Below are 23,554 nucleotides of genomic sequence, written 5' to 3' on the forward strand. Positions count from 1 at the left end.
ACTAAATGTAAATGTAAATTGTCACAAGAAATGTTCATCACTAAGAAGCTTCTCAATCTCAAGAATTAAATGTCAAAAATCCCTTGTTAAACACACCACCATTCTCATATGTTTACATATTAAGTATACATGACATGTAAGTATTTTTCTCTTTTAACTCACTTTGTGACCAAATTTGTGACCAAACAACAAGTTCATTACAATATATATTACACTCTTTGCATTAGACTGTCCTGACTTAACAGGTCTAGTCCTCATTTTCCCAAACTGGTCTGTCTTAAACAAGTGCATACCCTGCCACCACCAATTCAATTTAGCTGGTAGCCTGAACACCACAAGAAATTTTAAACATCAATTACTCCTCTGCACTTCATTACCTACTGCTTCATAAAAAAAAAAGTTCAAATCTGATTTAGCCAGTGCTCCACAGTTTCTACAGTAAACTTTTTATTTCTGTGCAGTAATCGACCTACATACACAGGATTTATAAATGAACGTAAATGATATAAACCTTAAATACAAAGATGTTACTCCAACGTACAAAAAAGTGCTTAATTTGCTGCTTCATGCAACCAAATCCAACCAGATATTGAGGACACATGAATAATGAATAATAATGAACTCTTAGCTTAGTGTTTGTAAGAATCAAAAATAGCCAAGACAAAGGAAAAGTGTTGGAAAAGCATGTGTCTAGCTGGCAGACGGACGTGGAATAAGAGTTTGATACTTACAAAATCCATACTGGGAGTACTTTTCCCATTAGCTGATCCAGAAAAATGGGGGTGACATGGAGGATCCTCTCTCTCTTCTGTAAACACACAAATACAAGTTAGGCTTTGCCACATGTAGTTGACCTAAAAGAACATATAAAGCTTTAAAAACAGGCAACACTGAAATGATCTGTTAACTAAATTGGAGTTTCAGACTCTCCGAAAAAAATATCTACCAAACCCACAACTGAACAACTGTTTGAATTATTAAATCCCACCCCGACTACATTTCCCATGAGCACAGTGTATTAGAAAAAAAACACACGACCACACAGAGTTTCAGCCAATAACAGAGCAGAATGTGACTGTCTCGAGCAGTGATTGGCTATTTTTGCACTAATCTTCCCACAATGCTTTGCCACACCGCCTTGGAATTTAAATCTAGCGGACCAATCAGAGTGCGCTGTAACGACTGAGGCAGCATTTTAAATTTGTGCCAGAGACTTGCCAAAGGCAGAACGGGTTAACGCTTCAGATATCGAGGGACCAAGTTGGTGGTTTATTTAAAGTCATTCTCAGGTATTTTCGAACATTTTGATTCATATGTAGTAGGTTTTACATATTTAATCAAATGATTAAGTAACGTTTGGGTTCAGGAGTGATTGAGGTTAGTTTTTATTTGAATTGTGAAGTGTTTGAGAGTAAGCTAACAGTTAGCTTCTAAGCCTGAACTACCGTCGTTAGTGTTAACATTAGTTTGGTATTTGCATCTGTTATCGATACTTCGACTTTCGAAGAGTTTTAATCGTTTCTTTTTATTTCACCGAAGAGCACCTCGAACCTAGAATGAGCGCAGGCATTCCGAAGCCGGCCAACCCGGCCGCACATGTCGACCCGAAATCAGCTCCTCTCAAAGAGATTCCAGATCTCCTAGTGGACCCCCGCAAAATGAGGAGATACAGCAGAGGAAGGTTCCTCGGAAAAGGGGGGTTTGCAAAGTGCTACGAAATCACGGACTTGGAGACGAAGCAAGTTTTTGCCGGAAAAATCGTGCCGAAGACTCTGATCCTGAAGCAACATCAGCGGGAGAAAATGACATCGGAAATCGCCATTCACAAGAGTCTGAATCATGCAAACATCGTTGGTTTCCACGGGTTTTTTGAAGACGACGATTTCGTCTTTGTTGTCCTGGAAATCTGCAGGAGAAGGGTGAGTATAAAAGGACATGAATGCTTTGTCTTCAAAATAACCTACATCTCAGAACCAACGGCTGTCACGGCGGTCACTTCCGTTGTCCCAGTGGATGTGTTAAATCTATAGGAAAAGCAAAGAAAAATAGGATCATGCTTATATTTTGTTTCAGTTCTTCACTATGTAACAGTAAAACAGCCATTATACCATACGTCACTTGTTGTTGCAGATGTATTTCCCTGAATTTAACGTTATGGTTTTTGCTTCCCTGCTCACGTCGCAAATATTTGCTTTGGATTTATTGGCCAGTCCTTCACTTTAGGTTTCGGGTTATTTTAAATAAGGCCCCTTTTGAAGCCTGAGTTATTCCCAAACTGAGCTTTTATGTTTTAAGTTGAAGCAAAAAAAAACAAAAAACGAGAGCAATGGACTTGATCTCAAGCACGTTATAGTATTTTCCAGCTGTTTCATGTTATGGATACTTAGCCCTCTTCTCTTCTCTTTCAGTCCTTGTTGGAGCTGCACAAGCGTCGTAAGGCTGTAACTGAGCCAGAGGCTCGCTACTTTATGACACAGCTGCTCAATGGTGTCCAGTACCTGCACAACAACAGAGTCATCCACAGAGATTTGAAATTGGGCAACATCTTCCTAAATGATGATATGGCAGTCAAGATAGGTAAATGTTACTGTAAACTTAACTTCAGTTTTCTTGTGATTCCTAAGACAGCTGTGACATTTATCAAACAAAACCTGTCAGTCTAGTAATAAAGAATAGGACACATCGGGTCCGCACATCAGAAATTTGTCATACTTCCTGGATGAGTGGATTCTACAGAGCAGTGGTTTCTCATGAAGAACAAATGCACAAATTAGCTTTCAAATGGAAAATGGCACATTAAGAACAGAAATGTCCCTAGAATTAACAAGCAATATGTTTAAATTTTTTAATTTAATTTACAAAAACTTATTGTTTCATTCTTCCCTAGGGGACTTTGGCCTGGCTACTAAGATTGAGTTCGATGGTGAGAGAAAGAAGACCTTGTGTGGAACGCCCAACTACATTGCACCTGAAGTGCTTTGTAAGAAAGGCCACAGCTACGAAGTCGACGTTTGGTCACTTGGTTGTATATTGTAAGTCTGAAAACCCGTCCCACCTAAGAATGGCTCTGTCCAACATGGTTTAAAAGCCCAGTTAGTTCAGCATCCTTCTGTATGCTTTCCTCAGGTATACTTTGCTGGTGGGTAAACCCCCTTTTGAGACCTCCTGTCTGAAAGAGACTTACAATCGCATTAAGAAAAACAACTACACCATCCCCTGGGTAAGCTGGAGTGTTCAGATTATTTTATTTATTCCCCTTAAATTAGCTGAATCCTAAATTTACATCTCTCTGCAGCACATCAACCCATCTGCAGCTTCTCTTATCAAGCGGATGCTGCATGCTGATCCTGCCCAGAGGCCCACTGTTGCTGAGCTGCTTACAGACGAGTTTTTTACATCAGGCTACACTCCCACACGCCTCCCCACTACTTGCCTCACTGTGCCCCCGCGGTTTTCGATTGCCCCTTCCAGTGCTGCCGAGCTTGGCCAGAGACGCCCATTGACGGCTATTAACAACAAGGGTAATAGTCCCATCAGCACACAGTGACTAACTTTCGAAAGTCTTTGGGTTATTCTAACAATGCTGACATATATAGATTTCACACAATATAGCAATGCTGTTAACGTGTTGTCTGAAGGAGTGTTAAACTTATCTTTACAGCAGGCACAGAGAAGGTGGACATGAAGGAAGAGCCTGTGCAGAGGTGAGGTGCTTGTTTAAGATGCACATACTCAGGAAGTTTCTAAATAAATAGCAACTGTCCTCAGTTAGGAAAATTAGAAATTTTGGAGGCAGTCAGTCACTGAGACTCATTCTACAAGAACTGGATATTTATGTAGATGTATGTTTGGTCCCTGTGCAGAGAGGCTGAGCCACCAGAGTGCCACCTAAAAAACATGCTGCAGCAGCTTAACAGCATCATTGCTGCCAAGCCCTCTGAGAAGGCTGTCATTCGCCAAGGTGAGTGAAGACTCCAGTTTAGTTAACGGGTCATTTCAGTGTTGCCCGTTTTAAACCTTTATGTTGTTTTTGCTTATGTGAACTCTGCACGTGGAAAAGCCGAACTTGTATTTGTGTGTTTACAGAAGAGGCAGAGGACCCTGCATGTATCCCCGTTTTCTGGATCAGCAAATGGGTAGACTACTCTGACAAGTATGGATTGGGTAAGTATCAAACTCTTATTCCACCTCCGTCTGCCAGCTAGACTCATGCTTTTCCGACCCTTTAATTTCTCTTGAGTTTTGCTAAGATTTGCTAAAACAGTAGATGATGAAGAGATGAAGTGCAGAGGAATAATTGATGATTAAATTAATTTCTGGTGTTGTTCAGGCTACCAGCTGTGTGACAACAGCGTGGGCGTGCTTTTCAATGATTACACGCGCCTGATCATGTACGCCGACGGAGACAGTCTTCAGTACATCGACAAGTCAGCGGTCGAGTCATACCTCAGCGTGTGCTCTTATCCTTCTGCCCTTAACAAGAAGGTCAGCAGTTCCAGACTTTTGATTTGAATTTTGCATGTGACATTACCGCGATGATACATTAACTTAATTGAATGGATTAATGTGTCCATCCTAATAACCTTTTTAAAGACTGATCACCACTTTTTATTACGCCACTGATTCTAACACATTTGTACCTCCTTGTAGATAACACTGCTGAAATACTTCCGCAATTACATGAGCGAGCACCTGTTGAAGGCCGGCGCAAACATAGCACGGCGGGAAGGAGATGAGTTGGCGCGTCTGCCTTATCTTTCCCTCTGGTTCCGAACAAAGAGCGCCATTGTCCTGTACCTCACCAGTGGCACCGTTCAGATCAACTTCTTCCAGGTTCGACACACCTAACCTAGTCCTGCAGGAACAATAACTTCCATTTAGCTGCTAAAAGTTTACCTTTAAAGTCTGACTTCCATTGTTAGCTTTTTAAAAATCTTCGTTGTCATTAACCCCTGACAGGACCACACCAAGCTGATCCTGTGTCCACTGATGGGTGCAGTTACCTATATTGACGAAAAGCGGGACTTTCGCACCTACAAGCTGTCTCTGCTGGAGGAGTTCGGCTGCAGTAAGGAGCTGTCCAGCCGCATTCGTTATGCCAAGCTCATGGTAGAGAAATTGCTGGACAGCAAGCCTTCCACTGCCGCACATTAGACCCCCACCCACCCCTAGAAAGTCAGTTATTGACCGTGTTTAATCACTCTGGGTTTGTACAATGAAAATTATGCTATGTTTTGTGCATGAAAGTTGAGTTTCGGTCTGTCAATCCGTCATTTTATACCTTTTCCTGCTAATAGAAATTCACTCAGACTCTTAACTTTGCTGGTATGTCTGTTTTATGTGTCGTATGGAGAAAATGGAACATGTTCATGTCTTCATCATGTACATTTTTCCTGTAGTTTTTAATTCATTTTTATAACTATTTTAGATGTCTCTTTCAACATGTACAAACTTGTACATACTGCTCAATATGTATTGTAAAGATGGTTTAATGTTTACCAAAGTTTAAATAAAAATTCCCTTCCATAAGACAAAACTTAGTTTCAGACACATTTTTAATTAGCCTTTTGCTGCTTTTTTTTTTTTTTTTTTTTAAAGTGTACAAACTGAAGCTAGATTTGAGATTGAAGGTTCATTCTTAAACTGCTGTTGGTTCAATTGAATTGTATTAAAATCTGTTTTTCAGATTTTCTCTTGCTCTCTCTTGCTCTGCCAAAAGTCCTAATGTAGGATAAAGCAGTCTTTTGGTGTCTCCTGAAGATTTTTTTTTATTATTTATTTTTAACCTTATGAAGCTCAGCACAGCAGAATTCCATGTCTAAAATACAATTTGAAACAAAACATTCAGAATGCCCAAGAATTATTTTAGGATGGTGTCATTTTTGTGTGGGGAAAAAGTGAATACAGTTGAGAACTGTGTAACCAAGTCTAACAGTTTGTTTCCCTGGCAAGATTAAACGTTTCCTTTTATCACTCTTAAACTTTGCTATTGAGTGATGAAACTGGTTCGGCTTGTGCAGACCTACATCAAGTTTTCATGCTCTATATTTCAGTGCGGAAAATATTTCAGTGCCGGGAGCCTGAACAAGTAAATTTATTACTATTTAGATTTTTTAATCTAAACAATTTATTCATGCTTTTGAACATAGACAAAAGTACAATTAAAAGCATCAAATAAACAAACATTTAATGTACAGTAAATTATAAAACCGAACTTTGGCAAGATATATATTATCAAATATAACATACCAATGTGTTTTCAAGTAAACAAAGAAGATTCCAAACAGCAGCAGTAGTAAAACAGCAGAGCTGGTTTCCAGGCTGAAGTTACAGGGGTGTAAAACGTGAAAACTCTGTCAAGCAGATAGGGAAGTTTATTAAGAGATTTCCAACATGTTACTGATGCTGGATGCTGGATATTTTAGCAGCACTCCACCATGAACAGCTCAGCGTCTTTTATTTCTAAGTAAAGCTTCACTTGCTTATGGTGTAGTTTACAGTATATTTATTTGCATATTTAGCAGCATTGTTGCATAAAGACTATAAAAACAATATTAATAAGAGAAGCCACAGAAGGCCTTTACAATGCATTCAGGATCAGATCAGAATAAACGTGTGGTGTAGAATTTTAAGGGTGTTTTTAAACTGAAGCCATGTGAAAAACTTAGAATCTAGTGGCAGAGTGAATTCTGACTGTAGTAGTGTAGAGTAACATCTCCATTGTGATGGCCAGTCACTAACACATCTGGCCCCCCCCAGCGAGCCAGCTGCCAGCCTTCGCTCTCCGGAGCCCACACCATCCTTGAGTTCACCCGATGCCCGAGCTCCCACACACAAACACAGCCGTTCTGACTCCGACTCACCACACTGGAGCTATTAACGTCAGCTTCACACAGTCTGCAGAAGAAACAGAGGAGGACGGGAGTGTTGGTTACATAAATGGGTAAATAAACACACACATCTTACCCTCTGTCGGAGCTTATCTCACCTGCCTGACCAGGCTTTGGGAGGATACAGCTTGGTAGCCACGACGGATTTTCCACTCAGAGGGTTAACAGCAACCAAGGAGAACAAGGCAGTCTTGTTCATTTCCTCTTTATTCGGCTCCTCAGAAAAGATTTGATCTTTTGCTTTGACCTCTGTTCCTTCTCTATCCAGGGAAATGAGCAACTGATGCTGCAGCAGGACGAATAACACTCCCTGTGCACAAACACACGTTTACAAAATCCAGTCTGTAGAGTTACACGGTTATGATGTTCGTACGACAACAGGCAGTGGTCTTAGATGCAAAAGCAAACACACGTACACAGTAGGAGTATCCTCTGAGGCAGGATGTGTGGGACAAGTCCTCTGCGATGGTGACTCTCTGCAGTAGCTGTCCAGTCTTCAAATTCCTGTAATAAACAAAAAACACATTGAAATGTGAACATGAGCTCCATCTGTAGGTATTACAGACCTTTTCCACAGCAACTGTGAAAAGGTTTCATTTAGCTTTGCCAGTTCCAGGGTTCTGGTGCAGTGGATGCTGGCTGTTCTTTTTTACTGAAGCCATTTTTCACTAAATTTGTTTTATCTTTCTCCTTAATCACCTCACTAAACAGATTAAAAAATAGCTTGGCACAAAATAAATCACACTCATTTCACTTCTATTTGTGGAGATGGGCATGGTGTAATTATGCATTACAATCTATTACATTCACTGGCCTGTAGCTCTTTAAAGGCGGCATGTCTGTTTGCATAAGTTTGAAACATCTTTTGGAAATGGGCTGTGGGTCTCATTCACAGAGAGAGCTTCCTGGCAGTAAGTACGCAGATGACAGGCAGCCACAGCGCTACTTACAAATGGTAAATGGTAATATAGCGCTTTTCTACCTATTGCCACTCAAAGCGCTTTACACTGCTTCTTGTTCACCCATTCACACACACACACACACACACACACACACACACACACACACACACACACACACACACACACACACACACACACACACACACACACACACACACACACACACACACACACACACACACACACACACACACACACACACACACACACACACACTGGAGGGCGCCGGCTTAGTGTGTCACAGCCCTAAATAAATTGGCCATGATTGGCATTTGAAGCAACGATCTTTTGACTGCCAGGTGGTGCCAGGTTTGACTGCTTACCAGATAAAGAGGCTCCCACACTCATCTGTGCCAATGAGAGCATCAGAAAGTCCATCCACTGAAGCAAGAGCCCCAACACAAACACCAGGAGACACGAGAAGCTGAGAGCTCTGCGTGCTGAAAGACAGACCAGGCAATGAGACCACTGTGTCCTGATGAAGTAGCTGAGAGAGGACAAATACCGCACTGACAGTGTGTTACCTGCTGCTGTCTGACACGTTAAACACTTCCAGTGTGGAACCTGTTGCTGACAGGGACGAGGTAACCACTTTGGACTTGTACGCACCTACAACAGCCTGGATGCACCCCTTACATAGCAACACATGGGAGAGGCTGGAGCAAGACAGGATCCTGTGTAAACAGTGCAGAGACCCTCACATACACGCAAATCTTAAACACACTGATGATGTGCAAACCATTAAGTATATCCACTGAAAAAAATGATACTATGGCATAAATCCTGCAGACAAAATTCCCACCCGGCAGTCTGAATGTACTTACCTCACTTCTCTTATTTCCAACTGGCCCAAACTCACACACATCAGCCCAGCAGCATCAGGGACAGGAAAGACATTGATAACAGGCTGTGAAAATAAAGGCACACATCACAGATGTTTTAAAGCTAATCTGTGTAGTACGGTTGTTGCAAAACAAAAAACAGCTATCTTCATGTTGACCTAAAAAGAGCAATGTCACTTTAAAACTCACCTCATCGAAGGTCCAGGTGTGTATTAGGCTCCAATCAAATGTTGAACTCTGATTCCACAGGCACACTGCCCATTTTCCTGCTGCTGCTAGAAACAAACCTCCAGAGTGCCCAGTCAGACAGCATGCATCTACCAGACAGCCTCCTGCTGGGGCCTGCACACACACACACACACACACACAAATTTTATTTATTCAACAACGATTAACACAAATCTTTGAAAGAAATGTTGATTTTAATCTAAAATGGCACACTGAAATCACAGATTAGTTAAGTTTAAAGTATTTCACCTTCAAGGTGTATGTGCCTCTCAACTTGTTTTCATTTGCAGACTCTTCTATTCTAGGGCTAGGGTCCACCAGCCCACCTGAGCTCTGCAGGTGGATACTGGAAGCACTCAGGCAGCGTAGAGGCTCAACCTGATGACAATGATCAGCTGTACCTGGTGAATCTAAGGAAGACTGCTTCTGGATTGAGGGAGAGGCAGGAGGGAGGCTTGAATGAAGGGAAGTGAAGGACGGACAGGGTGAAAGAGCTGGAGGGGAGAGGGTCTGAATGGATGGGCTGTGAGGAGGAGGCAGTGTGAGAGATGGGGCAGAGGGGGACGAGGTTAGGGGGAAGACAGGGTGGGGAGTTAATCCTAGGGAAGGTAGAGTGGGGCTCGACAAGACAGCAGAGGAAGGCAGGTTTGGGGTTATAAAAGGGCCGGGTGGTGAAGCCAAAGGTGGACTCTGCAGGAGCTGAGAGTGGACACTGGTGTGCCTTAAATCCTTCGCCGGATTTTTAGTTTCCACTGATGTGTCTCTGACAGGACTTGTTATGGCTTCAGAAGGTTCACTTGAATCTCTGGCAAGATGTATAGCAGCGGAGTCTCCTGGAGCTTCAGTGTCATTACATGCCTCTGCAGCAGTGCAGCTGTCAGACGCTCCCTCGGATGTTTCCTGTCCACCAGCACAATCTGGTTCTTTCTCTGATGCATGCTCTTTCATTTTAAGTTGATCTGAGTTTCCATTGACAGAGTCATTCACTTTGCCAGCTGGTCTGTCTACAAGGTTTAAATGAGGCTGTAGCTGAAGGTGGTTTTTCGATCTGTGTGTGTTGCTAGTACAGATTCCACTGCTGCTGTTATGACTGTTATAATTTAAAGACTCGTGCTCTTTATCAAGACTGACGCAGTCGGTAACAAAATCTTCAACCACGGAAACACATTCTGTCGACCTCGTGTGAGTTGTTGAATTGGGGTTTTCAGGCTGTTGTTCTCTAGGTGTTTCTGTGGTACCTTGCCCAGATGTCCCTTCAGCTAATTGCTGACTTGCAGGCTTGAGGTCTATTGCCAAGTTACTGGAGTGGACAGACTGTGCTGTAGCTTGTTTATCTACCGTGAAACCAGGGGAATCTGTAATTGTCGGTGTAAGGCTGAGTGGAAGAGGGAGCAGCAACACTGGGTCACTGCTACTGCTGCAGTGAGCATCAGAGTGACGTTCACGGTTACGTGTAATGTGAGACGGTGAAGTCAAACTTTCAATCCCTGATTCCAGAGCAACTTGGCGAAGTTTGCGTAGCTTCAGGGAGGCAAACTGGTCATCAGGAAGATGGAAGTCTTGATGGATGTCAAAGTTCATTGGGTTGTTGATGAGTGAGACTGGGGACTGAAAAGAAAGAGGACCAAGTGACGTTTGGGCAGGTGGAGACGAGGGCAAGAGTAGAGAGTGCCAGCTGGTGGTGCCTGTTGGAAGCAAAGTGAATAAAGAGAAAGTGAGATGATGCAGACAGGTAGGACACGAAGTTGACAATGAGACCAACAATGACTTTATCTACGTCAGTACCATTTGTATAACTACAGCTTAGCTAAAACTAATTCAGTCTAACACAGCAGTCAATAAATTCTATCTTCGTGACCATTACTATGCTCAGTTCTTGCTATAACTGTTCAAGGGAAAAGTAGATTTGACCTAATAGCCATCTTTGCACCTTTTGGTGCGTTATGGTGATAGATGTTACTAATTTAAAAACACCATAGACTATGTTCACAAAAATAACAAATCATAACAACTCTTTAAACCAGTGGACAAGCCGACAGGTCTGCAGACAGTAAACAATAACACAAAGTTGATTCAAATGAGAGAACACAATTCCAGTGCTGATCCTAATGACTGAATATGTCAGTATTATACATTTTAGTTCCTTCACCTAGTTGCAGGACTTGCACAGAAATGTCATGTTTTAAGTCATATATTTGTGCAGTCATAAACAAAATGCTAAAGGTGTCAGAGATTTTCACATACCGTTATTAAAGAGAACTTACTTTTGCTCATCTTTGTGGATCTGTTAGCTTTGGCACAGCTCTTCAAAAAGACGGGATAGACCTCCTCCAGGTGCACAGACATAGGTTTGGACTGAGCTCCATTAACTCCAGAAGAAGTCTGGGTAGCAGTGCTGTGGGTGGACGAAGACTCTTGATTATCTGGCAATGGAACAACTTCTTGTGCGATGAGAGTAGATGGTGGTTTATCAGCTGAATGAAGAGTCAGGGAATGAGAGACGGGGATGCTGATGGGATGGGAATTGTCTAAGGTTCGTTGAAGGGCTAAATCATTAGTGTCTAAACTTAGAAAGGATCGAGGGGTCTGGGGTCTCCCTCTGCCTCTAGCCCTCTTCGTCCTCCTGCCTCTCGCCGGACGAGAAGTGCCAACTGTCTTGTTCTGACTGTCGGAGACCTGATCTGAAATCTCACTGGAGCTTAGGCTGTTGCTGGTGAGCTCAGTGGATGCATCAGTAGCCTGCAGATGTGAAAGTTTTGAAGGACCTCCAGATGGAGTAGTGAGAGGGCAGAAATCTGATTGAGTTTGTTCATTTAAACATTCATTGGTCTGCGTGTTCCTGCCCAAACCTCTCCTGCGGCCGCGGCCCCGGCCCCTGCGATGTCGCCCTGTGCTCAGCTGAGAAAGAATGACGGCCTGCATGTCAGGCTGACTCTGTGACGATGCCATACGCCTGGTGGTTCGCACATAGTATTCTGCTGGGAAAAGTAGTCCTTCCACTAAAGTACAGGAGTCTAAGAGGCCCACACATTGTTTCTCTCCGTCCATCCCACTCTCTTCTTCTTTTATTCCCATGGTATTATCATGATGCTCTTTCTCATTAGGTTTGTTCTCTGCTTCATTTTGTTCAGTGACTGTACTAATGGTCTTTTCACAAAGCCTTATTTCACTCTCTCCTCCAGTATTGTCACCATCCTCTCCCCCTTTTATTTCTCTTATTTTTCCATTTAGTGTACAGTCTTTTTCCCTGTCTTCATTGTGTATAGCAGGGTTCCAACACTGTAGTGGTGATTCTTTTTTCCCTTCAACTCTGAATTCCATTTCTCTTTGCTCTTGACATGCTTGAACCTCCTTTTCATCCACATCTCCTGTGTCTGTGTTTGCATGCGTGTTCCAGTGTGTGAGCAGCAGAGAGGGAGACTCAGACTCTGAAGCAGAAAACAGCTCTTCGCTTTCATTCACAATCTCTGTTTCCTCCGATTTGATTTCCTTCTTCTCTCCATCTATTCTTTCCGTTTCCATCCTTCCACTGTGCTCTTGTCCGTCCTCACTGTTTTCTGTCATCCTGACAGCTTCAGCACTCCTTCTTTCCCAACGTAGGCGGCTGCGTTGAGACCTGAGGCGCATGGCAGGGCTGGGTCTGTGACCTCTAGGTTCGTCATGGCTGGGATCTGGGGTCTGAGGACAAGCAGCATCAGAGGGGAGCAGGAACCTGATCACCTGGCTTCTTTTGGTGTAATCAGTATCTGCTGGACCTTATAAAACATAAGAAAATACTTAGATACTAATTTTCATTGTAATTATAGGCAAAACATTGTCTGCTTCTCAGGGTTAAGACGACCTCAGTGGATTCACAAAATGTTGTCTGTGCAGAGCTAGACAGGAAGCAATTTATAAGTTATGATAAAGATAGAAGAAGAAAAAAAAACTTTCCTGTAAAACTTTAATATTTTACAACATACATTCGTACCTAATTATAAATGCAGTTATGTACTGAGGAAGAGCCATGGTACTAAGCAGCTGATTGGGCCTGACTCACCTTCAGAGTGCCCCTCGCACTGAGGTACGCCTCGGGCTGATACATCGCTGGTGTTTAGTGTCAGTGAAGACGGCTTTGGATGGCGGTTAGATGCCACCTGTTGATCTTCCTGGTCCTTGTGATTCTGCTGAGTGATCCTGCTTCTCACATGTCTTCGCACCGCATCCAAACGCTCAGCGCGCTGTCATCAAACCAACATGGGTATGAGCCAAATATTCCCTCTATACTACTGTTTATTGAAAAATTATGTATTTTTTCCATTTTCTTTTCACCTTCCACACAGAGCAAAAGTATTGGTTAAAAAAAATGTGTGCCTGCTTAATGTACCATTCTTTCAAATATTATATTATTATATATTTTATTCCAACTTTTTAAGGAAAGACAATATGTCTTACCTGTAATCTCCGAGCTGTCTTCAAATATTCCCTTTGTAACAGTGCCAATTTCCTACGAAGCTGAATGGGAAAAATGTTCACGTAAGAAGCTATACAGCGATCAGCCACAACATTGACACTTGTGGTCTTAATAATGTCATGAAGGACAAGTGCAAGTATTGTCCTAAAAAAATTCTCCATTAGAAGTACCGCTTCAAATCTTTTAATCAAGCAAAAGTATTACGCAGATTATCTACATTGTAGAGTACAAAAGTACAGGTATAAGTATAAAAATCAGGTGGAAGCTGATTTTAACCACTTGGTGTGCTGACACACCAATAACACTAATTAACTAGTTCATGATATTTTTATAGAAAGAATATGATATTTTTTATTAAAAAGGTGGTGTTAGGCTTGTGGTGTAGAGTTAACCAAAAAATAGATAATGATTAGCTGTTTGGGATTGAAACTGTTTTTTGGTCCCAAAAGGAGAAATTCTCCACAAAACCCAAACACGCAAATATCCTTAGCACTGCTTTTATCAGCCGCAACATACTAGTAATGAGCACATTGATGCATCATGTATGTATCACGCAATAAATATATAACTTAAAAATGATCCACTTAGTATCATGAGTATTTTTACTTCATTTTAACATATATGACGAAACTAGTACTTTTAAACTTTTCCCCACCTTTAGATGAAGACTTTTACCTCTAGCAGTGAAAGTACTCTCAAATGCTGTGGCATGGGTGCTCTTACCTAAGTAGAACATATGAATAACTTATGTTTTTATGAATTAATGTCAATGAAGGATAATCACCTTCTCCTTGTCATCACAGTACAGTGTAGACCTTAACTGTTCCTCACAGTGCGCGATGTCTCCCACATTGTCCTCCATCCTGTTCACTCGGTCTTAACACACTAGAATAAATCACAATAATCATAGCACAGCTAATCAGACATTAAGGTTTCACCATCGCTGTTAGTATAACGTTATGTTTATTTTCTAAGAACGCGTTACTCAGCTTCATGCTAGCTGTCAGCGTTAACTAAACCAGAAGACTAGCTGTACAGTGCAATTAACTTAACGCTAGCTACAATGAAATAACACAGCATTAGCAAATGGGGAGAATCAACAGCAAACTTAGGATTTTCTACACACAAATGCCGACACTTTTCACATAAATGACAACAATGTAGTTGATACTAAAGTTTAACGTAGACTTACGGGGACTTCATAAGTCCGACCATCAGAAGTTTGTTTTGATGTTCGATCAGACGGTTTTCGATTTTAGTTCAACTTTCCCGCGACTTCTCATGAAGTCAGGCGCGGGCAGTGGAGCTCCGATGGCTCGATCAGTCAAGGGAAAAGGTAAATAAGACATTTTTGCTCTCTGTAATATATGAAGGTTTGCTTTGTACTTGCTAAAGTCATAAAATGGCCTAGTTTTCCGGAAATACTTAAAACGAGTATGTCTTACCGTACCATACCAAATAAGTGAAAATGTATGTATAATATGGAAAATATCTGATTGCTCATCATACACGTTATTGTTAATTGTAACACTTAATACGACGCAGACAACGATCCTATCAAAACAAGCTAACGTTAGCGTAATATTTTAACTTGTTGGCTAACTTCTACAATATTATAAGCACCTTATATTAATAAGGCAATGCATTTTTATATTTCCTCATTAATCACTCAGCGTCGCATTTGAAGTCAATACAAGTAGGTTAAATTAAAAAGTACTATAACATTAACTTAGTCTGGAGAAAGTCGGCAGTAATGCAACATTAGCTTGCTAAAGCAATTTGGGTAAAATGTCAAATTGCTTTAGCAAGTAGAATGTAGAATGTAAAATCTTACAAACTCTGTCTCATATAATTCTCATTGGCATTTATTTTAAATTGTGTGTAAATGCCAATGTTTGTTAAAGTAAATGCTAATGTTTGTTCAATTAAATACCTAAAATGAAAGGACTAGACATGATTAGGATTAATTTCTGTTCAACTATAGAACAGGTACCTTACAGGGCCTTTGCTGGCAAAACTGAATTTTATTTTATATCATTTACACTAAAACTACTGAGAGAGACATCGTTCTTCAAATGTGGATGTACTTTAACTAAATTGACAAGGCCATGGTTTTGAAAGAAGGAAATCAGCAATATTTATGAGTTTGTGTACAGTCATTTGTTCACATACTGTGAGAAATAACAGAAATTGTTAGGCAAGAATCTTGAGAAGGAGAAATAAAGAGGAAGCTTCTGTGTATGTAGCTAATGAAGAAACTGTCACCATCATGGATACTGCACACTATACTTGCAGAAAACTATTAAATGTTCTAACTAAACTCCAGGAAGGTATTAAAACATTTTTTTGTGCCAGAAGAGTTGCTCCAATATTCATTATCAATTTTATTTGTTAAACTCATGTGAAGCCACACTTACAGGTTAACATTTTATTATAATATAAAATACAATTCTATTATATTGACCATTTGAAATATATGCTAGTACATTGGCTACAAATAAGTAAAGTGTAGACGTACAGTATTTCCCTGAGTCAAGTAGAGTTTTAAACAGTGTGAAATATCACGTTGTCTCAAACTGATATTGATAAAGTAATGAAATGGAGCTACATTATATTTGGCACTGTGGGTGGTCTAGAATACATTTCAAAAGTGTTTTATTTCACCTCTGTTGGGCTATACATTTATACATTAATAAGTCATACATTTATATAGAAACATAATTCAGATAATTCTCATAATATAAACTACATGTGCAGCAGGAAACATGGCAATTTACAAAAGATAAACACTGGAACGGAATGTAAAGATGAATTTATTAATTATTTTTTTATTAATTTCTGACAAAGCGACTTTTGCAACACAATTTTAGGTAGGGTATACTATATGTAGTTAGCACAAGTCTGTAAGTTAGTATAATACAGATTTTATGATTCTCTGACTACACAACCAGTTAGTATGTGATCTATTTATGTGACAATCAGGTTTACATCCTCATAGTGTTTGAATTATTCACACTGGTGCACGAACCATGAGTTTCTAGTTAGGTGAAACTGTCCTGTTCCTCAGACATCCACAGGTGAGGAACTTCATTAGTATTACGCTGAGGTTAAGTACAGGGCCCAGGTTGTAGAGCATTTGGTAGAAGGCATGGACAGACAGGTCACCAGTTTCATCAGCATATTTCAGTGCTACAATTGGTGTGTATAAAGGGTTGGTCAGATTACGAAATCTTGGTGTGCTTGCTTCAATCACTTTCTTGACATGCTGCAGATAGTCGGGGAGGAGAAACAACACAGATCAATCATCATTGCAGACAGACAGACAATGAGGTGGAGGAGGTGGACAGCTTGAGAACTCACTTTAGCAATTTCATCTGGTGTTTGTCCTACTGCTTCAAAGATGTTCATAGCAGAAAGAAGGTAGATATCCTTGAAGAAATGCACAGTTTCAGCATCAGCTCCCGGACAGTCCCTTTGCCTCACGTCCTCAATCATTTTTAACTCAAAGTCTGTACGTACTGGGCCTGGCTCAATCAGTGACACTCTAAGGAGAGACAGACACAACAAATTAGGAGTCTTGTTTAATGGTTCGTCATGGGGAAAAAAAGCTAATGGCAGACTGTACTTTGGACACTGGAAGGTTATATCTGATAGAATCTACCCAATTTAATGATTGACACAGTTAAATAATTATTGCTAAAATCAAAATATCCAAAATGGTGACCTTTAGTCAGACAAAGGAAGTAACCCTGTAATACAGGGTTAAGTCTTATTGTCAGCCTAATCCACTGATCCATTATCCAAACCCTTATCCTGTTAGCAGCCGTGGGAGGGTTAGTCAATCCCAGCTGTCACTGCACGAAAGGGGGGGTACACCCAGGACAGGTCGTCAGTATATCTTTAGACAAAGATCCATTCACTCACATTCACACCTAAAATGAAGTCACCAGTTAAACAGGAGAAGAACATGCAAACTCCACACAGAAAGCCTCCCCTGGCCAGCCTGGATTCAAACAGGGGGCCTTCTAGCTGCGTGCTGGCAGTGCTAACCCCTCCACCGCCATACTGCCCACTTGTTGATGAATGCATACATTTTTTTTTCTGTATGTTATTGCTTTGTTGACAATGATGGTAAGATCCTCCGTGTAACTGACGTGATATTAAATGTGAAGAGCTGCACAGCCAAACTCTCACAGAAGCCTTCGATGGCAAACTTGGAAGCTGCATACACATCATTAAACACCACACCTGCAAAGACAAAATACATGTGTAAATTCTACTTCCAGATCACATATAAACACATGCTATAGTTCCTCATTAATCTTTTTCCAACTCCAGCCACTTTTCTATTTAAACATGAGTCCGTTATGCTGAAGCAGAGAAACCTATTATTTCTCTCTGGGCCACTGAGTTCCCAACCCTTCTTCCCCACAAAACTCTGTCTCTGCTCACTTTGCAATCCCATCACACTGCTGATGACAATGATGTGGCCTCCTTTTCTTTTCTTCATGTCAGGCATCACTTCCTTTATCATGCGGATTACCCCAAAGACATTGGTCTCAAATACTTTCTTCATCTCTTCTATTGGGATGCTCTCTATTGGACCCACAAGGCCAATCCCTGCATTATTGACTTTTTTTTGGAAGGTGAAGGAACAAAAGAAGACAAGAAAGAAACAATGTAAGCATGATCAGTTTAAGCCATTATAATAATAGGCAGCATCGTGTTAAGGATCCATTCACTTACTTAGGACATCCACATGTCGATCTTTGATGCCATTGATACACTCTTTGACGGAGTCATCGCTGCAGACATCCAGGGTAGCAAGAGAAAGAGTTTTCCCATAAGCATTGCCGGCAGCTTCTATCAGCTTGTCTTTACGTTTCAGATCACGCATTGTGGCTATGACTGTGGACAGTTGAATGAAAAGAGGAAAAAAAGATCTCAGGACGGAGATCATTCAATATTTAATATACAGGATTGTCTTAAAGTGAAAAGAAACCTTAGCCCCATCTGATCTGGACTTGTGCTAATAGCCATGAAACTCTTGATAATTTTAATGGAGACATTGGCATCTAGACTTGTGTTTTACTTTGGCAACACTTGTTAGGCTGTAAAAACATGCTAATTTGAGCTGACTGACAAAGGGAGAAAAAGGAGTTTTGCCTAACTGATCAAATCGAGGTAAATATAGCTATATAGATGGCCAAAGTTAGAATGTGTAATATCATTTTTAATAATAATAATAATAATAATAATAATAATAATAATAATAATAATAATAATAATAATAATAATAACAATACATTTAACTTAGCATTACCCAGCCTGACATATTCTGTCCTCCCAGAAAGATAGGAGTTAAACCAGTCCACAAAAGGTCATTTGTGACCGTGACCAGGGCTGTCTCTGTGCTGTGGGCAGAGCAGAAGCCTGACTGAAAAGTTTCAAACAGACTGTGTAGGTGTAGATAGTCCTGAAGCTGAAAGGCGAAAGCTTTTTCCAGGACTTTGGAAAGAAACAGAAGGTTGCGGATGGGTCTATAGTTGACAAGTATGTCTTGGTCCAGGGTGGGTTTTTTTAAGAAGCGGCTTGATGACAGCAATTTTGAGTGCAGATGGAACAAGCCCAGACTGAAGGGAATGATTTATTATTTTTGTGATAATAGGGTTCAAGCTGGCAACATTTGATTGAATCAGAGTTGTGGGAAACGGATCAAGGCCATAGGTGGATGATGTAATTTTTCGGACGATAGCCTCAACTTCACACTGTGAAACCTCAGAGAAGCAGGGGTAATGTCACTGTTCTAGTTTTGATGGGGCGTGACGATCTAGAAGAGAGCTCTGTTATAATGGTTTACTGATTCGCTGGCCGATGAGAGTTTTACAGAGGTGAGAGGCTGGAGATCTGAGGCCAAGTTGTCTGGTTGTATATTTTTGAGATTCCAAAACTGAATTTGGTGTGTTAGGTTAGAATAGAACAAAAATGGCAGTTCCAAGGGAAATTACCCCATCAGCAACCAACTGCCCCATCAGCAACAGAGTCAGTGATGACAAGATCTAGAGTGTGCCGTCTGGTGTATGTGGGGAGATTAACATGCTGTGTGACAGTTCAGTAGTTGCAAGAATTCATCTGCTAGGTGGCAAGAAGGCGTGTTGAGATGGATGTTCAAGTCTCCAAGTATTATAAAATTGGCAGATGTGGAACAAAGTGTTTAGAGGAGATCATGCATTTCTGAAGTGAAGACTGAGTTTGGTTTAGGTGGGCAGTAGATTAGGAGTATTGTCATCTGAAATGGGGGTTTACATTTGAAAGCCAGGCATTCAACTGAGGAGAGGTCAGGAAGAGCCAAAGGAGACTGTTTCATTTCATTATGGTCTATTACCACCAGGGCACCACCACGGCCAGTGCTACATACCTTCTGCAGGTAACTATAACCAGGAAGACGGGCTTCATTTATGGCAGAGTAAACCTCTGGCTGATGCCAGGATTCAGTGAGGCACATAAGGTCAATACCTTTATCCAGGATATGGTTGTGGAGACGGTTTATCATTTATTTGTCAGGGATCGTACATTAAACAGTTCTATTTTGATATTTGATAAACGAGTGGAGCTTCGGTGAATGTGGCAGGGTCTACGCAGGATTCCCAGCTGGTTTATGGTTGAGATGCAGGCTACAGTGGAGGAGTTTTTGTATTTTAGCAGTCGCGAAGCAGAATATGTTAACTTCATCCCGGTCGTGGACAGTGTTAGCCTGGAGATAACTGTCAGCCTCAGGCTGGAAACACGGACATAAGAGACCCGCAAGTCCAGGAGTATTTCACAGCATGAAGACGCCAGGAGAAGAAAGTTGTGAGGAGTGTTGGAGAGTGTCGGCAGAAACAGTTAGCAGGGATAGACCGGCTGACCAATGTCCAACAGGCAAAGACCAGGGAAATACACCCACACTTAAGCTTCTTTTCTCAGAACAGATGTCTTAAACAATTGTTTCTGTGGTTTTATGGCCACGTTCTATACTAAATTCTAACCACATTCTACCAAACTGGCTATCTTTAACTATGATAATATTGTTTTGTGAGCAGTCATTTAAAACAGCATATGATGTGATGATATAATGATGTGCTTAAGCATGACCGCACAGACCTGCTAGTGGTTCAGCAGTCACAAAGTTTAGGGTTAACAGAAATGATGAAGACATTAACACTCACTAACTTCTTCTCTTCCAGCAGGGGACAATAACATAACCATGACATTTTGAACTGTGTGCACGTCTGTGTATAATTGTGCTCTTCGGATCTAATGGGTAGCTTCCAGCAGTGAGTTTGTCAATGGATGTACTAAGCCTTCAGAATACTGATGGGAATTGGCATGTGATTATGTATCCTGCCTAGGTAAACATAGTTACACAAAGGTCATTGTCAAACTTGGCTCTCTTGCTCAAGCTGCATGTAAGTCCACACAAGATACACACATGCACTCACAAAGCGTTTGCTAACCCTTTCGTAGCACAAAGGCTAAGCTAATTTTTTTTTTTCCTAAATGCAATTTCTGTCCAAAACAACATAGCAGCGGAAAAGCTAGTGCGAAAGATATTTGCTGCTGGAAATATAACTATATAATGCTTAAACATATACTCTCTGGTCTTAAACTGCTCTGCCAGAAGAACAAGTTTACATGTTAGAATTAGCTTCTTGCTGTAACACTCATGTCACCTGCCTGTTACAGGTAAATCCTTTGCCGGCTTGTCATCCACAATGAGGCTTTTCCAGCTAATTTTGGATCAAAGACCGTCACTGATAAGCCACAACAACTGTTGGTTTTGCTGTCATTGTGGACACGGTTCAACATCGGACAATGTTTATGCTGGCTGGGATTGACAGGGGTCAGAAAAGGGTGCATTGCAGTGTACTGTATATGCATGTGGCTCTAGCAGCAAAACAGTCCGTCTACTCATGTGGATCCCCTCCAACCACAGCATTAAAACCACTGGGCGATATTAATGTTGTGTCTGATTGGTATAAAATATGTGCAGTGCATTAAAGTGGTGTCATAAGTTTGGAGCTGATTCTTCATCTGGAAACTTTAGCTACATTTTAGCTAGACATTCACTCATATTACGCTGCCTAATGCTGCACATAGGGAGCATTAAGCTGAAACTAGTTTTACGTTTTTGTTGAACATGCTTGTAAACAGTTTGTACTTTAAATCTTCTTTGAAGAAGGACTTGATGTTGGGTATGACAAATAGGTTGTGGGAGGAAGACTTTAAAGTCTTGTATTGTTCAGAATCAGACATGGTGTAATGCTGCATTGAAGTGATTTGCCTGTGGCAAATTATACATTAGTGATGATTGTGTGCATGGTGTGAGCTGCGTCCTACCATCTTGGCATACATTTCTTTCATAAATTGTGTTCGTATTGGAGATCTTGGATATTGTAATTTCCAACTTGTGTTTGTTTGTATGTATTTATGTAACATGTGAAAATTCTGCCTGTTGAAAGGCCCCGGTTTTATGTTACCTGAATGTCTAGGAAAGCTATATGTTGGTGCTGAATATCTTGAAAACCACAAAAGCAAAAATAAAAACACACATAAAAAGACTCTTGATAGCGTAATTATCTGGGCATATCTCTAAATCGTTCTTTGCGTCTGGATTCTTAAAAGCTTAACTGTGACCTCTAACCTTACTGTGGGGTGAGGAAACGCTGCACTCTACTGCTTTTCAAAGCTTTGAATTTACCTCAGTGTTTCCAATTATAAATGTATTTGTATTTATTTTTCATTTCCAGACAATTGTGATTCCCCTTTTACTTTGACATGGTTTTAGTGTTTTAACCGTTTCAGTCCATATTAGAAATCTGATAATGTGGATTCAGATGCACAGAACCAATGACAACAGCTTTAATCTACATCATAATGTGAATAATGTAAGACTCTTATATACAGTCCTGCATTAATGTATGAGCTTAAGTATAAAGTGAGTTGAAAAAGTGATGGTGACAGTGTGTTTAGAAAGGCTTTACAAAAAATCTGGAAGAAAGTTACTTAGATACACCATAATTAACTGTTATAGTTGCATTATTAAATGTGTTTAAACAACTATTAAACAGTTTGTTTGTTGCTAAACTAGTTTTGTTTTCTCTATCCTGTGACAACACAAATGAAGCCTTCCCAAACAAGCAAAATTGAATACTCCCCTCTCTTTCTCTTACACACACACACACACACGCACACACACATATATGCAGTATACCTACCCTGATAGCGCTTCAGCTCATCCTTGGCCAGCATCACAGCCATCCTCAGGCCGATACCGGAGGAGCAGCCAGTTATCAGCACTACTTTCTGTCTGGGATTCGCCATGACTCCGGCTCCACTGCCTGCTTTGCTCTTTTGGCAGAAGGAGACACCAGCAGTCGACCAGCTCTACAGGATGAGTGCTGATGTGATGTGAGAGTTAAGGTAAGAGGATAAGTGAGAGTCACATGGGGAGAGTACACATTCACAGCACAAATAGACAGATTATGTAGTGGCTCTGTTCTGTCCGTTTTGTTTTTTTCAGTAGGAGAAGGAAATATGCATTAGGCAGAACAGTTTACCCTTCGGACCAATAGAGTAATTGAATGTCTAAAGAACCAATATGCAAGAAATTATCAAGTTTGTGACTTGTTTTCTTTTTGATGTAAAACATCTAATAAACATCCTGATCTAAAAAGTCGTAAAACTAAACACCCAACAAAAGAAACAAGACAAAAGATTACAATCCATTTATTTGTTGTAGATATTTTTTGTGGCATAAGTGTGTGAATCCCTTTAGAATGACTCCAGACTTCTTCATACAATACCACAGCTCCTTTCTCAGCACCCTGTCGCTTTGTCTAAATCTACGAAGACACAATGCAACTCCCTCTGCCCTTCTCTGTACTTCTCCATCAGCATCCTCAAAGCAAATACTGCATCTGTTGTTCTCTTTCTAGGCATGAAACCATATTGCTGCTCACAAATACTCACCTCTGCCCTTAGCCGAGCTTCCACTACTCTTTCCTACAACTTCATTGTTTGGCTCATCAGCTTTATTCCTCTAGTTGCCACAGCTCTGCACATTTCTCACACAAAGTTCTCCTTCCATCTTCCCATCACACTCCTGGCACCTGTCAATACATTTCCATCCTTATCTTT

General features: G+C 40.8%; 3 protein-coding genes across 3 annotated transcripts; 1 reads left to right on the forward strand and 2 right to left on the reverse strand.

Annotated features, from left to right (window-relative positions):
- Nucleotides 1–1,162: 1,162 nt before the first annotated feature.
- plk1 (polo-like kinase 1 (Drosophila)) lies at nt 1,163–5,536 on the forward strand. The gene is made up of 12 exons (XM_067499217.1): nt 1,163–1,289; nt 1,540–1,919; nt 2,409–2,577; nt 2,888–3,032; nt 3,127–3,220; nt 3,296–3,521; nt 3,662–3,704; nt 3,864–3,961; nt 4,087–4,164; nt 4,331–4,485; nt 4,651–4,833; nt 4,960–5,536. The coding sequence occupies exons 2-12, from the start codon at nt 1,557–1,559 to the stop codon at nt 5,152–5,154; spliced, it is 1,749 nt and encodes a 582-aa protein (XP_067355318.1). The 5' UTR covers nt 1,163–1,289; nt 1,540–1,556; the 3' UTR covers nt 5,155–5,536.
- A 629-nt stretch (nt 5,537–6,165) lies between these two features.
- Nucleotides 6,166–14,648, reverse strand: palb2 (partner and localizer of BRCA2). The gene is made up of 13 exons (XM_067499300.1): nt 14,568–14,648; nt 14,160–14,260; nt 13,357–13,416; nt 12,962–13,142; nt 11,187–12,677; nt 9,172–10,607; nt 8,884–9,036; nt 8,677–8,759; nt 8,377–8,526; nt 8,176–8,292; nt 7,307–7,394; nt 6,989–7,200; nt 6,166–6,897 (listed from the first exon to the last, which is right to left on the reverse strand). The coding sequence occupies exons 2-13, from the start codon at nt 14,235–14,237 to the stop codon at nt 6,672–6,674; spliced, it is 4,275 nt and encodes a 1,424-aa protein (XP_067355401.1). The 5' UTR covers nt 14,238–14,260; nt 14,568–14,648; the 3' UTR covers nt 6,166–6,671.
- Nucleotides 14,649–16,253: 1,605 nt separating this feature from the next.
- LOC137123944 (retinol dehydrogenase 8-like) lies at nt 16,254–22,738 on the reverse strand. Its single transcript, XM_067498387.1, has 6 exons — nt 22,633–22,738; nt 18,122–18,283; nt 17,828–18,007; nt 17,530–17,623; nt 16,736–16,919; nt 16,254–16,640 (listed from the first exon to the last, which is right to left on the reverse strand). The coding sequence occupies exons 1-6, from the start codon at nt 22,736–22,738 to the stop codon at nt 16,413–16,415; spliced, it is 954 nt and encodes a 317-aa protein (XP_067354488.1). The 3' UTR covers nt 16,254–16,412.
- Nucleotides 22,739–23,554: the final 816 nt, after the last annotated feature.

The sequence above is a fragment of the Channa argus genome, chromosome 3 (genome assembly GCF_033026475.1).
Source record: "Channa argus isolate prfri chromosome 3, Channa argus male v1.0, whole genome shotgun sequence".
NCBI classification, from domain to species: Eukaryota; Metazoa; Chordata; class Actinopteri; order Anabantiformes; family Channidae; genus Channa; species Channa argus.

Excerpts from the sequence above, each read along its gene's own strand:
- plk1 (XM_067499217.1), top strand. The coding sequence starts at position 1,557 with ATGAGCGCAGGCATTCCGAAGCCGGCCAACCCGGCCGCACATGTCGAC. Across the intron at positions 3,705-3,863 it reads AAGGAAGAGCCTGTGCAGAG|AGAGGCTGAGCCACCAGAGT; the intron begins GTGAGGTGCTTG and ends GTCCCTGTGCAG. Across the intron at positions 4,486-4,650 it reads CTTCTGCCCTTAACAAGAAG|ATAACACTGCTGAAATACTT; the intron begins GTCAGCAGTTCC and ends ACCTCCTTGTAG.
- LOC137123944 (XM_067498387.1), bottom strand. The coding sequence starts at position 22,738 with ATGGCGAATCCCAGACAGAAAGTAGTGCTGATAACTGGCTGCTCCTCC. Across the intron at positions 18,008-18,121 it reads TCGACATGTGGATGTCCTAA|TCAATAATGCAGGGATTGGC; the intron begins GTAAGTGAATGG and ends TCCAAAAAAAAG. Across the intron at positions 16,641-16,735 it reads CACCAGATGAAATTGCTAAA|CATGTCAAGAAAGTGATTGA; the intron begins GTGAGTTCTCAA and ends GACTATCTGCAG.
- palb2 (XM_067499300.1), bottom strand. The coding sequence starts at position 14,237 with ATGGAGGACAATGTGGGAGACATCGCGCACTGTGAGGAACAGTTAAGG. Across the intron at positions 8,293-8,376 it reads AACGTGTCAGACAGCAGCAG|CACGCAGAGCTCTCAGCTTC; the intron begins GTAACACACTGT and ends TCTGTCTTTCAG. Across the intron at positions 7,201-7,306 it reads TCAGAGGATACTCCTACTGT|GGAGTGTTATTCGTCCTGCT; the intron begins GTACGTGTGTTT and ends GTTTGTGCACAG.